We start from the raw sequence: 14,534 nt of genomic DNA on the forward strand, positions 1-14,534 counted from the left end.
ACAAGAGAGGGACATATGGATTTAAGCCCAAAATAGTTACTGTCCCTCCTAAATAGGAACTTTTGGGAGGCATGCCTTCACGGTTATATTTTTAACAGAAGCATGCTAAGCAATTAGTTTGACTGCACAAGCTGTCCACAGCAGAATAAAAAAACAAGAACAATCACATGGTTTAAGCCAAATGGGCTGTCTCAACTACACTCCCCCCTTAATGCCCTGTTCAGTCGCAGTACAATGACGTCGGGCTTGCGTTGAGCAATTTAAATAACAAGTGTCCCACGCACATTTCTGTCTGTTATTATCCTTTCCTGCCCAGCTCTCCTTATCATCTCAGACAGCCATGGCCCTTGCAGGACCCCTGAGAGTGTGCATCGTGGGCTCGGGAAACTGGTAGGCTGAGCTGAGAACTGCTATAGATACAATGACATTAGAAAGGACAATGGCAGCAGCAATTAATGCTGTGATTTAAATGCTAATGCCCTCTCTGTACAGGCATTTATTTAACCATGTGTGTACCGGAGCTTTCCTGGGCCATGTCTTGTGTTATTGTTTAGAATGTATGGTTTGATAGTTTAGAATCCTGCGCTGCCCTTGACTCCCCTGATACAATGTTTCAGGATAAAGTGTCAAAATTCTATTTAAATGCATGGCTCTTAACCTACTCCTTGCCAAGATTGCCTTAAACCATTTGCAACTGTATTTGCATTTATAACAAGAAATCAGGAAAAAAAAAACCTTTCCTTCACATTCACATGATTTGATATAATGCATAAAATGAATTTGGCCATGTTATAAAAATTCCCAGATTTTACTAGTAACATGACGTAAAGTCATGATTTTATTAAAGACACGGAGGCGAGTATTATGCATAACTCTTTCTTTATTTCCTCAGCAGCAAAGATAGAGGAATATAAATATTGTCAAAATGAAAGAAAAAACTGAACAGGCATAACAGTCAGCCAATCACATAACAGAGGAAGTAGCTATATAAGTCCTGTGTCTCCCACAATCCCCCTCTTTCTTGCGAAAACCGAAGACCAGGTAAGATAACGATGTCCCACTTGATCCAAACAGGAAACGGGAAACAATACGAAAACTTCAAGCTAAAAAAGATAGAAAAATATGGTAATTTCCAAACTCAAAACTGTAGACTTACCAAACACAACCGTGAGGAGCCATACAAAAAACTGTATTCTGAAATAGAAAATATATAAAATTAGGATCCAGCATAAAATGGTCAAGATCATCCAAAACATGATGCAAATACATGATATAAACACATGATATAAATACAGACCTAATTGAAAAGCATACCTGAAAAGCACCGAAGCATCTCCTTTCCCAGAATCCACACCGGGAGGGTGGGCGGGAATAATACTCGCCTCCGTGTCTTTAATAAAATCATGACTTTACGTCATGTTACTAGTAAAATCTGGGAATTTTATTAAAGACACGGAGGCTCATATTATGCAAGTTCAAAGCTGTGCCACTACTCGAGATGCGATGTGTTCAATTGGTCTGAAATAGAAATCTCGAAAGGTCGATTCCCTGGACCAGTCCGCCGCTCGCATAATGTCTTCTAGACGACATCCGACTGAGGATGCTTTCGAAGCCATCGCGCCCCGCACAGAATGAGGCGTAAAAACAGAGGTGTCTATACCTGCAGAAGATAGTAGCCAACGCACCCAACGTGCCAGAGTAGGTGTCGAAACTGGCCGGTGAGGTGACTTAAAAGATAAGAACAAATCATGTAGATCAGCGGAGCGAAGGGAATGTGTAGCATCCAGGTAAACTTTGACGCAATCCACTGGGCAGAGTGCCGGACAACCAGAAAACCTCGGGTAAGTAAACGACTTGGATGCAGACTTCGTCCTCCTGGATATGTCAAAAGTAACACCTTCTGGGGTGAATGCAACGGCGTCCCAATCCAGGGCCCTGACGTCAGAGACCCTCTTGCAAGAGATCAAACAGTAACATCACCAGCTTGGATGACAACCGTTTCAAAGTCAATTCATGGTTAGGGTACCACGATGAGAGGAACTGCAACATCACGTTGACATCCCAAAAGGCAGAGAAACGAGGCCGAGGAGGACGTGCAAGGCGAATACCCTTGAGAAGGCGACATACGAAAGGATGTCTGCCGACAGGGGAACCATCCAAACCCCTGTGTCCGGCCGAAATAGCCGAGCGGGATAGGTTGATCGTGCGGTACGCCTTGCCCGAGTCAAACAGGAACGTGAGGAACTCCAGGATCAGATGTAGAGGGGCAGATACGGGATCCACTGCCCGTTCCATGCACCAACCAGACCACGATCTCCATGAAGCTCGATAAGCCGTTCGTGTGCCTGGGGCCCAGGCGTTATCGAGGAGCAGGAGAGTTGTTTGCGGAACGTCTGAGACAACCCAAGGTCCCCTGAAAGGAACCATGCTATCAGGGGCAACTGGTGTTGAATCACCAGGTCGTGCGAGTTCCCATCCGGATCCAGAAGGAGGTCCTGGAAGACTGGTATCAACCGAGGAAAATCTATTGACAACTCCATCAAGCGAGGGAACCATGGTCGAGATCTCCAGAGAGGGGTGACCAACGCCACACAACAGTCGTGGCGAACCAGTTTCGAGATCGTGCAAGCGATCATGTTGAACGGGGGAAAAGCGTACAGGTGACCCTGCGGCCAGTCTTGGAGGAAGGCATCCGTCGCCACCGCTGCCGGGTCCGGCCTCCAACTGTAGAACCTCGGCAGCTGAGTGTTCAGCCGTGATGCGAACAGATCCATCTGGAACTTTCCCCATAACATGTCCAGGCCCTGGAACACCGAGGCGTGCAAATGCCAATCGCCAGAGTCTCGTAAGTGTCTGGAATTCCAATCCGCTCCCGAATTGTCCAGACCCGGAATGTGTTCCGCCGTCACCGAGACGTTGTTGTAGAGGCAGAACTGCCAGAAATCCTTCGCTAGAATCGCCAACATTTTGGACTTCGTGCCGCCCAGGTGATTTATGTAACGGACCGCCGACACGTTGTCCATCTTGAGCAGAACGCAGCAATTCGCCCGCCCTGGGGTAAGGCTGCGGATCGCGAATGCCCCCGCCAGAAGTTCCAAGCAGTTGATGTGTAACGACTTCTCCATGTCGGACCATCTGCCTCCTGTGGAAACGTCTCCACAACGAGCACCCCAGCCGTGCAAGCTGGCATCGGACTCTATCACTACGTCTGGGACGGAGCCGAAAATGGCTCTCCCGTTCCATGCCTCCATGTGTGCCAACCACCATTCTAACTCGTCTCTGGACTCCGCGTCCAAGCGTATCCGAGATTCGTAGGAGTGGCCCAGTCGAAGGTGCGACCCTTTGAGCCGTTGAAGGGCTCTGTAATGTAGTGGGCCCGGGAAGATCGCCTGAATAGAGGCTGCGAGGAGGCCAATAATTCTCGCCAATTGTCTTACTGACAAGTCTGAGACACGAAGAGCCCTCCGGATTTCCTTCCGAATGGCTTTCATCTTGGAATCCGGTAGAAACAAAAACTGTTGGACGGAATCCACTTTGAAGCCCAGGAATTCTATCGACTGGGCGGGGGTCAGGACCGATTTGTCCCAATTGATCAGAAATCCCAGACCTTGTAAAAGGTCGGTCGTCCAGTCCAAGTGTAGTAGGAGGTCCGCCCTCGACTGGGATAGGATCAGAATGTCGTCCAGGTAAATAATGAGGCGGACCCCTCGGGTTCGGAGGAATGCCACCACCGGCTTCAGGAGCTTGGTGAAGCACCAAGGAGCCGAAGAGAGACCGAAAGGCAGGCAGGTGAAGCGCCATCGTCGGCCATGCCAAGTGAAATGCAGGTAGTCCCTGCAGTCTGCGGCAATGGGAACCGTGAAGTAAGCGTCCTTCAGGTCCAGTTTGGCCAGCCAGTCCGCTTGGCGTAGAAGGTCTCTGAGGCAGTGTATGCCCTCCATCTGGAAATGTTGGTAACGTAGGAAAGCATTGAGAGGGCGAAGATTTATCACGGGGCGAACTCCGCCTCCTTTCTTTGGTACAAGGAACAAGTTGCTCGTAAAGCCTCGTGCGGCGAACGGCAGTTCCTCTATTGCGCCCTTGGACAACATTTCCACGACTTCCGCGGAAATCATCTCGTCCTGATCTGGTGGAAGAGACAGTTCTCTGGGGGGATAAAACTGGACAGGCATAGAAACGAACTCTAGGCGATATCCCCTTACACACTGTAGTACCCAAGCATCTGAGGTCAGTGCCACCCACCTGTGATAAAACAAGGCCAACCTCCCCGCTACCTGAGCGGGAGGGGAAGAAGGGGTACTCACCGTAAGGACGTCTGTTAGGAGCGCCACTGCGGGGGTATCTGGAGCCCCAAGCTCTGCCTCTGGCTGGGAAGAAGGTGGGTGCTCTCGGGTCTTGGAAGCCTCGTGATGGAAAAAAGGAACCTCTGGGTGCTCGGAACGAGCCTCTGTAACCGCGGCCAGGCGGACGGTTCCTGCTACGCCCGGCCCCTCCAAAAACCTTGGGCGCGAACATGCGTTTCATGTTCGCTTGCGCCTTATCAATTGCGGTAAAGGTCTTCACATAGGAGCCCATGTCTTTGACAAAGGAGGAGCCGAACAGCAAGCCCTCCTCAGTCGGGTCAGGTTCTGTCACCGTCATAGCGGCCAGCTTAGGGTCGATCTTTAGGAGGATCGCCTTACGCCTCTCAGAGGACATAGCCGTATTAGCATTGCCCAGCAGGCATATAGCTCGCTGGACCCACCCGATGGCCACATCCATATCCAAAACTGAGTCTCCAGATTTGGCAGCTTCAAGAAGCTCGTATAACTTCGATAGGGGCCCCAGAGTATCCAGGATCTTGTCCTGGCACCCTTTCAGGGAGTGGTCAAGGCCCTTCTTGGGCTTCCAGCCCGACTTATTGAGGAATTGGGCAATTTGGGGGTCAATATCCGGGGTTTTGCCGGCGGCGCCGGGGAGGGAAGGCCTCGGGCATTCGGCGCGCAGTTTATTGCGGCCTTCTTTAGAGAGCGGGGTGCGAATACGCTTAGCCACGTATTGGGCAATATGGTCTGGGGGAACCCACTCAGCGGACCTGGGGTGCCGCAAGTCGTCAGGGTCGAACAGGGGGTTACCCTGCGGGTCAAGAATCGCCTTGGTATCCCCAGAGGCGTCTAATAAGTGGCCACTGGCCTTGGCAGAGGAGCCCGAGGGGGTCACGCCCGTAAGGGGCAAATCCTCGCCAGATTCACCTTCGTCAAAGGAGTCATATCCCATATGGTCGGACTCATCCTCCACACTCCGGTCGGTATCCGACCCATCATCTAGGGCTCTGGCCCTTTTCCATAGTCTAGCCTTTTTAGCCCGGCCAGGGGCTCTATTGCGCGTGGGGTGCGCGCTATCAGTGACCGCTTCCAGCGTGTCATTCATGGCAGGTAGCACCTGCATCGAGGAGTGGGAGCCGACATTTTTGGATTTGGCCTTAGCCTTACGTGCCCCAGGCACTGTCTGGGCAGGGGAAGGGGACCCCCCACCCTGGGAAGTTGGGGTGGTTACTGCAGGTACAACCATAGAGTGTAGGGAGTGGGTAAATGAGGAGGAGACAGCCCCCATGGCCGAGGCAATAGCCTTCTGCAGGGAGGAAGCCATAGTGGCTTCAAGCAATGCTTGAAATTCCTGAGAGGCCATAGCACTCTCAGTAGTCTCCATGGTAAAGTCCCCAGAGGGATCTGCAGGCCCATCATCCCTATCCTGCATGCTGGCTATAGTTTGTAAGAGCAAACTTTTAAACTAACGAAATGGGGCAGGAGAGAACTAAAAGGGTTGAGTAACCCACAGAGAAAAGCAATAAGAAATAGTCAGACCGTTAGTGTGCCCGGGAGGGATCGAGGCGACCGACTGCACGGCAACTAGGAGGCAGACCGCATGGAGGACCGTCCAAAATGGCCGCCGCACGCGAGGGAAGTGCTCGCGGCCGTGCACCCGTCGGGGGAAGGGGCGCGTGCACTCTGCCCGCGCGGTAAGACCGTGGGCGGGCAGGGAAGTGCACGTAGCCGCGGTCGTGAAGCAAGGACCGGCCGCGGCAAAAATCACTGTTTGCACCCGCGAGGGAGCAAGGGAAAGGCAGGGAGAGAAAAAATCTCCCGGTAAAGGGGAAAAAACCCCAGGGATCCCCAAGGCACACTAAGAGCACAACAAATAAAAACGATGCATATACATTTAAACAAGGGATGCATCAATAAACACAACACCAAAGTAAAATCAGTAAATGGCAATAATAACAAGAAATACCACAATCAAAGTACAACAAGTAAGAGAGCTAAACATGGATACTTAGCTGTCTGAGGAAGCAGCAAAGAAAGAGGGGGATTGTGGGAGACACAGGACTTATATAGCTACTTCCTCTGTTATGTGATTGGCTGACTGTTATGCCTGTTCAGTTTTTTCTTTCATTTTGACAATATTTATATTCCTCTATCTTTGCTGCTGAGGAAATAAAGAAAGAGTTATGCATAATATGAGCCTCCGTGTCTTTAATAAAATCTTACTAGCCCCCTTTAGATCTGGATTCGACCGTTTTCCTTCTCCACATGCAGCATTTTACAAAATCCATATTTTAATCTTGTGTAAGTTTTATGGGTAATTTCAAATTACAGTCTTGCCAAACTGCTCTAATTTACGAAAGTACCTGTTTATTTCACCATGGATATGTTTTGGTTCCAGGAAAAAAAAATAGCTGTATCCTGAAAATATTATCCTGTAACTGCCATGATATACTATATGTTGTACACTAACATCAATGTTTGGGAATTCAAAGTGTGTTTCAAATTCTGGCCCAAAGTAGCAAAAATGATAATTTATAGCCAACTTGGGGAAGTTTTCCAATTTGACCCAAAGTGATTCTACTTACTTAATTGTTTATGGCATGTGGTATTTATAAAATAAATTTTAAAATTTAAAATGAACACTCCATGTATATGAAGTAATTCAGATTCAGTCTGTCATTATTTTGACAGTTTATCAAAATGACATCCCCGTCTCCCCAATAGAAATGGGCACTTTTGAGGCAAAACCACCTTCATTACTGTCAATCTTTCTTCCGCTTCCATTAGTTGAGCTTCCTTCCACCTTCTCAATGGGCTCATTTTGGAAGCAAAGGAGAGCAGGGAATCAACTATAAAATTGGAGTATTCTCCATCACAGACTGAAATTTCAGGTCTGCAGCTTTTGCAAACTGTTGTGGTTTTTTTTTTTGTGGGGTTTAATTTTTTTTGTCACACCCCACCTCCCCACATTTACTTTGAAGAAAGCAGAGACAAAAAAATACATGCATGCTTATTTTGGGGGTATATCTACTAGGTTTAAAAAAAAAAAAAAAAAAAAAAAATTACAAATCTGCATTTTATTAATTTTTTTTTTTATAATTTTTTTTTTAGCAAAGTCCTGATAGTGCTATCCTCTTTATACAATATATATATTAACAATTGTGTTAAATACAGAACACTTCCAAAATACTTTTGGTATACCTTGTTGCTATAGTTTCAGTACATAGTGAAATTTTTCAGGAAGAAATGTACTCATAACATTTTGTTACGTAGAGTAACTTCATTAACTTCAAGCAGGCCTCAACATAATATCAGCATTTCAGTTGTCTTGGTAAGAGCCTCGCTTGAACGTGTTTGATGTCTGCTTGAAGTTAATAAAGGAGAAGTTATTATTTTGAACAGATCCTCAGTGTACTTTTAAAAAAAATGGATCTAAATGTGTGTAGGTGTATACAAGGATTGGCAAAAGTGGTTGTTTTTTTGTGTTTTTTTTAACTTTATAAATTTTATGCCATTTCACACAGAATACACAGCTTGTATAAAGCTATCAAATATATATATCTCTATATCTCAGTGTGTGTAGATAACAACATATATATATATATATATATATATATATATATATATATATATATATATATAAAGGACCTAACATTTTAAGACCTCTGCTACTAGCCAGGCCATAGCATACGCACCAGTAGCAGCAGCGAGCATTTTAAAAAGTTGGTGGCGCCAGTTGAAAGACGCTGCAAAGTGTTTATGCTAGCCAGTATTATGAAGCTCTTAGCTGGTTGGGCCTATTTAGTAGTGCGGTACTGTGGCAACTACTCCATAAGACCTTGTTAACATGCAAGAGAGACAAAATTCTGGTCCCCAGTTGACATTTCTGGATCCCTTGGCACCTGGGATTTGTCATCCCTGGTTTGTATACATATGTGTGTGTTCACGCGTGTGCTATTTTATTTCAGAAACTTTAGGCCGGTGGCTTTAAAAAAAAAATAATAATAATAATAATATTTTTTTAAAAAAGTAAATGTATTTATTATAATAATGATCTCTATCCATTTACATTGGCAAGAATGTCTGCCTGAAAAAAAACATTGGAATGCTTTTGCTTAACTTTCAGTTGTATTGCCACTATGATCTGATTTACTTTGTTCAAATACAAACTCCATGTCCTTCAATTTATTTGCTACAATAGTAACAATGAACAGTTTGCTCAGAATAAAATAAATCTTTTTTTTGTAGAATACGATGAAATGGTATTTCTAAGAAATTCTCATCCATTTAACAAAATGTTAGTTCATTTCTTTTCACGGTAGTTTCAAAAGCATATTGTGCTTTTATTTATTTTTTTAAGGAAAACTACAGTGCCAAGAAAACAACAGATTAAATACCTCTTTTGTCACTTGTCCAATGTTGGTTCAGGCACTGCCCCCGCTCCTTGTATAATGCTTTCCTATGGCATTTTGGGTGGCGCTGTATGTCATTATACATAGCTTGAGGAAGTCCCAGCGCATCAGTTAGACGACCAAAAGTCGCCTAACCACCCGGAAGTCCCTCTAGTGGCTCTCTGGTAAACACTGCACTCAGCCACTAGAGGCGGAGTTAGCCCTTCAAGGCAATTATGGTATTTTATGAAAAACTGCAATAATTGCCATTGCAAGGTTAAGGGACCTGGGACACTGCCAGAGACCACTTCACAGAGCTGAAGTGGTCTGGGTGCCTATAGTGTCCCATTTAGTGTGTTGAATATACTGCAACATGACACTTGCTGATATAGCCTTTCGTCATAAAAAAAAAGAATAATTCACTAAAAATGTAATTGTAACAAAATCTGTTAAAGTTTATGACAAAATGGTTGATTAGGAAAAATAATCTTCAACTACGCAATAGTCACAGTTTTGGCTATTCCAACCTGAATTTTGTAATTTGTATTCGTTTGCTACAATTTGGATTTTAGTGAATATTCCCCATAGTATTATATGATTGGGGATGGAGAGTAAAATTCTTGACATTATTTCATAGGAAGGTAGAAAACTTAATTTCGAGGAATTACTAGTGGTAGTGATGTATTTCCATTGATACAATTTCTAACTTACTACCAGCAATCTCAGCCAGTCTGTCCTGCCCATGTTGGACAAAATTGCCATTGGAAATGTTTGTGTTTGTTCCACATTATTAATGTGGCCAAGATGGGAACAATCCCTGTGTGTTGGTTAAAGCGTCCGTTTATACCAAAATATTCCTAAATGGTTTCATATGAAACCAAAGTATGGCACGAGGAACTCCAAGAAGAAGAACCACTACAGTGAATTCTAGTTGTTCTGTTGCCTACAGGCTTGAGACTCCAATGGAAGTCTTAATACAGCACTGTATTACCTGCTCATCACAGCAAACGTGTGTGCTTGGAACCCCAACATGAATTTTTTTTTTAAATATATATATATATATATATATTTTTAAATGTAAATAAAATAAGTCAATGCTCTCCCCTTCCCACCCCGATAGACATCTAAATTCTAATGTTACATTTTTTTTTTTACACACACAGGGGTTCTGCTGTAGCCAAGATTATTGGAAATAATGTTAGAAATCTGCAGAAATTTGCACCCACTGTCAACATGTGGGTGTTTGAAGAAATGGTCAATGGAAGGAAGCTTACTGAAATCATCAATACGGACCATGAAAATGTGAAATACCTCCCTGGATACAAGCTGCCAGATAATGTGGTAAGAACCCCCCAACCTTCCATTTCCAGGGACTTGACTTTACATTGTGCCAGCCGATTAACCCATAAATGTGCTTGGGGTTTTAGATCAGTGCTAAAATGAATAGCATATGTGTCATGAAAAAGCATAAAGTTGGTTACGATATTCAAGCACACAATACTCTTAAGGAGTAATTAAACACTTCAAACTGTTTTGAAACAGATGCACATGAACTTGATGGATGCAGATCTCATTTTAGCCTATATAACTATGTACATAAGAGCATGAGAAAAGAACAACTGCACATTTATTTATTTAGGGTTACAAAATGCATGTGTAATTGCAAGGAAAAATTGTCACATGAAAATGAGAGTACAACGCACACTGCAATATAAGCTGCTAGCATAGAGGGGAACACCTGTAGATTACGGCCTACCAGATACATACTGACATATAGATAAATGCCATAAGTTAAATGCAGTCCAAGAAGTGATCAACCAACCCCCAGTCTAGGTGCATCTATCAATCCACTGAGCACCCCCTCAACAAACCGAGAGAAGCCAAAACCGTATTCAGCATCACCTGTTGTCTTCTAACCTGGTTGGTCCAATATAGATAGCACAAAACTGTCTTCAGGATAGTACTTTTGAATTAGTGTGTGTCAATAATATTGATGCCCCCACTGGGACCCTAGAGGTGAGGTACAAAGCAGGGCCTATCATTCAAATCAGGAACAAAAGTCAGTGGCCTTGCCGGGAAGCCTTTAGAATGGAGCTTTGAGTTGGAGTCCAGTCCTTATATGTGGTGGCTCTACTGTTAATCCTCAACCAGAAAGGATCATAGGATGCAGAGGAATTGTCTCTGAAAGGGTAAACTACCCCATGGTCTTCCACTGTCATTAATACAGACTTGCTTATTTTATTTTTATTCCAATAAACTGCATGACAGAACACAATTTACATTTTAAAAGCCAAAGTGTTTTGCAAGCATAATGTATAGATAAAACGTTTGCCTTTTGTGTAATGATACGGTTTCCATTATAGTCCCTCTTTAAACATGCCTTTAATTGTAACATGTGCACATTAAGGATTTCTTGTAATAAACTGAATGCACTCCTCTCTTGTGGAAGTAAATTGTAATATTAACATTTAGAAATCCTTTTAAAAAGGTACTCTACAAGTTTATTACGTGCTCACTGGAAGCCAGAGGCGTGGCCCTTCAGGAAAGCCAGAGGCGTGTCCCCCCCCCCGCCCCCCGCCCCATGTACTTTAATTTGTCTAAATTCCTGAGATTGCTCAAAACTGGTTCTTAAATGGACACTGAGCTCTGTAACCATACAGACTATTGCATGGAAACTGCGGATCCCTTCCTCTAGGTCTTGTCACAATGTTGCTCAAGCAGTTTTCCAGAAACTGGAAGTTGCTTTGGCACCCAAAGCCACATCAAATCACCGTTAACCCTTTTTGTTGAGGTTAAATTGAGGCAGGCTCTTTGAATATGAAACTGTTTTACAAACAGTCGAAGGATTGCATTGGTATCCTTCTCCTTTTTAAGTTGTAGCGGCTACAATGCTTACAAAGCCCTTCTAAGTTCAACAATCAAAACATGCTCTATTATATTTCTGTTTGCCAAACAAAAAATATTTTATTTTTTATTTATCCTTCATTTCCTTTACTCAAATATGCTGGAAATGAACAAACCAGGGAGAAATTAAAATCTCATGTTTGGTATGTGATAATGGCCGAAGATCCATTAATGATAACAATTCAACAATACCGTTGGTTTGCAATATCCCTTTTACTGTTATTAGGTTAGTGAAAATGGGCTTTATAACTGATGTCAAATACTCAAAGTTTCTACAACCACAGTCCTACCAAAATGCTATTATTGTATTAGTATTAATAATTCAGAAGTGTTGACACTTGAGCAGAAAGAACATCAAACACCAATCCTGACTTTATGACATGTGTAATCAATGTTAACTAATAGACTTGTGTACAAATGTGTTTTCAGCTGATCTGAATGAATCAAAAATTCCTTTTAAACTACACCTGAACCAATCGATCCTTCGAGGCTTTACCTGTGTACTCTTCATCTGCCGGAGGCCACAACATATTTAACTAAATAAAACCCAACTCTTTGTAAATATTGCATCTCTTACACATGTATGCATTGTCTGACTTAATACCAGTAGCATGACTTGATATCATGTGGCTTGTATCCGTGTGATCGCATGCCAAACAAAACCTTACAGGGTTTGTTCACTAAACCAGAATCGTGAAGAATTGTCAAGGACATCGTACATTTTAAGCCAAAAAAATTAATCGTATTTCCTTGTCAAATCTCCACATTTCCTATTTTACAAATATATTCCTCATGTGTTTGCTGGAGTTTTGTGTATGAAAACTAACACCATGTTTAAAGTGCAGGGGAGGGTTTTCCAGTGAGAACTAATCCATTAAGACAATATTTTATGAAATCTCTTGCAAAAGCTGTATTACGTCTTAAAGCTTATTTAAGTGCCAGCAGCACTCTGGCTATTTTAATGATATTTTTCTTGACTCCTGGTGTTCAGACATCAGACCTTGAAAATTGTTTTAACACCTTTTTAACACGCTGCCATATGTCACTTGATTTCCAGGTTGCCGTTCCGAGTCTCATTGATGCGGTGAAAGATGCTGACCTTCTCGTATTCGTCATTCCTCACCAGTTTATAAATAAAATCTGCCAGGAGATAGCCGGGAAGGTGCACAAGGAAGCTCTTGGGATAACACTAATTAAGGTGCGAGTAATCCTTCATTTCACACTGGATAAAATTAATTTGCTGTGACAGATAAGATCTTCATAATGTGTGTCTTGCGCAACTTTTTATTTTGAGATGGGTAGGATATTTAATAAAGTATTGCAAACTGGTATGATGTTTAAAACTTTTTTTTTTTTTGCATCCGCCTTTACTCAGGATTACGTTTTGTAAAAGTATGAGACTTGTGCAAATATTTTTCATCTGTTCATTGTCCAAAACAAAAAAATACACTCCTGGCAATCATTGTTGAATTAATTTATTTTATTTATTTATAAAGCGCACACAGATTCCGCAGCGCTGTACAATTAGTTGAGAAACGTACAATATACACATACAAATACAAGGGGTAAGAGAGCCCTGCCCGTAAGCTGATATCTAGCCATTGGAGCTCTTTTATACAAAGTGCTTGGCTAGATGGCCTGTGAGCTTACAATCTAAAGGAAACCATGGGGATTTGAGACAAGAGGTAGCAGGGGAAGTTCGGAGGTGATGGCTGAAAGAGTTAGCAGAGAGAAGCTATTGGTAAGATGTTAGGGGAATGAAGAGGTAATTGGGTGAGAATAACTTTAGAATATTCAGTCATATCATTCATTTTATGACAGAAATTAATTCATAGCTTAACTTTGTTCGTAATATTCAGAATTGATTAGCTCAACAATTGCCAAGAATTTGTATTTCTATTTGGAAGATTAACAAATATTTGCACAAGTCTAATGTGGGTGTGTGTGTGTGAAGATATTAACATATAGGCAGGCTGACGGAACTCAATTTTTACCTGCTTTTTCTAGATGCTGAATGAGACCACTAGAGGTTTTGAACGAGACATTTGTCTCAAAGTGATGCAAAAACGTCCATGTACAACCCCACAAACTCTTACACACTCGCACACTGTATCTCACACATACAGAAAAACACAAAGTATGCCTAGCACACAATGCATCCCTTGTGCACACTACATCCCCTACATAAACTGAATTCCCTACGCACTACATTTAATAAACACACACACACATTACATCATCTACATAAACACACAAAACATCCCCTACACAAGTACACTCAGCCTTGTGGGTGGAATCATAAATCATAAGGGCCCCCATAATTTCTGTTGGCATTCCTGCTGACACACTACCTAAATGTAATATCATAAACATACATGTTAACCCCTTAAGGACACATGACGGAAATATTCCTTCATGATTCCCTTTTATTCCAGAAGTTGTCCTTAAGGGGTTAATGTCTAGTCCATTTTTTTTCCACTATACTTATTTTCAGCAATATTATAATTAAAAAACACAGAATCCTCCTTCACTCACACTTAAAAGTCCCTTTAGAAGTCAGGTGCTAGCATGCCATGGCTAGTATTATCCATTTGTCCAAAGTATGCAACAGCACTCACAGATTAAAAGTCCAAAATGTATTGATACAAAAATGTAAAAGACGATCAACGTTTCAGTCCTGCATAATAGACACTTTCATTACATATATACACCATATTATCAGCTAAATTGACTTAGCCGCAGGTGAAAATAATATCTGACCGGTGTTCTGCCGTTCTCTGTGCAAGTGCAAACAAGCTCCCCCCCTTAGTGACGTCACTGCGTGATGATGTATAGATCGTCTCCATGGCGACGCATGTAACTATAATATCGCCATGGAGACAAAATAGACAGAAAGGAAACCAAGCCATATAAATAAATAGTTTGCTGGATCAAA

At 42.8% G+C, this 14,534-nt stretch overlaps 1 protein-coding gene across 1 annotated transcript in view; it reads left to right on the forward strand.

Moving 5' to 3' along the window:
* The first annotated feature begins 223 nt into the window (after positions 1 to 223).
* The window catches only part of GPD1L (glycerol-3-phosphate dehydrogenase 1 like), a 62,455-nt gene continuing 48,144 nt past the window's right edge, over positions 224 to 14,534 (forward strand). Inside the window, exons 1-3 of the mRNA XM_063452228.1 lie at positions 224 to 390; positions 9,859 to 10,036; positions 12,657 to 12,797. Coding sequence (XP_063308298.1) covers positions 341 to 390; positions 9,859 to 10,036; positions 12,657 to 12,797 — 369 coding nt within the window. The 5' untranslated portion in view covers positions 224 to 340. The remainder of the gene's footprint in view (positions 391 to 9,858; positions 10,037 to 12,656; positions 12,798 to 14,534) is intronic.

Source organism: Pelobates fuscus, chromosome 4, assembly GCF_036172605.1.
Source record: "Pelobates fuscus isolate aPelFus1 chromosome 4, aPelFus1.pri, whole genome shotgun sequence".
NCBI classification, from domain to species: Eukaryota; Metazoa; Chordata; class Amphibia; order Anura; family Pelobatidae; genus Pelobates; species Pelobates fuscus.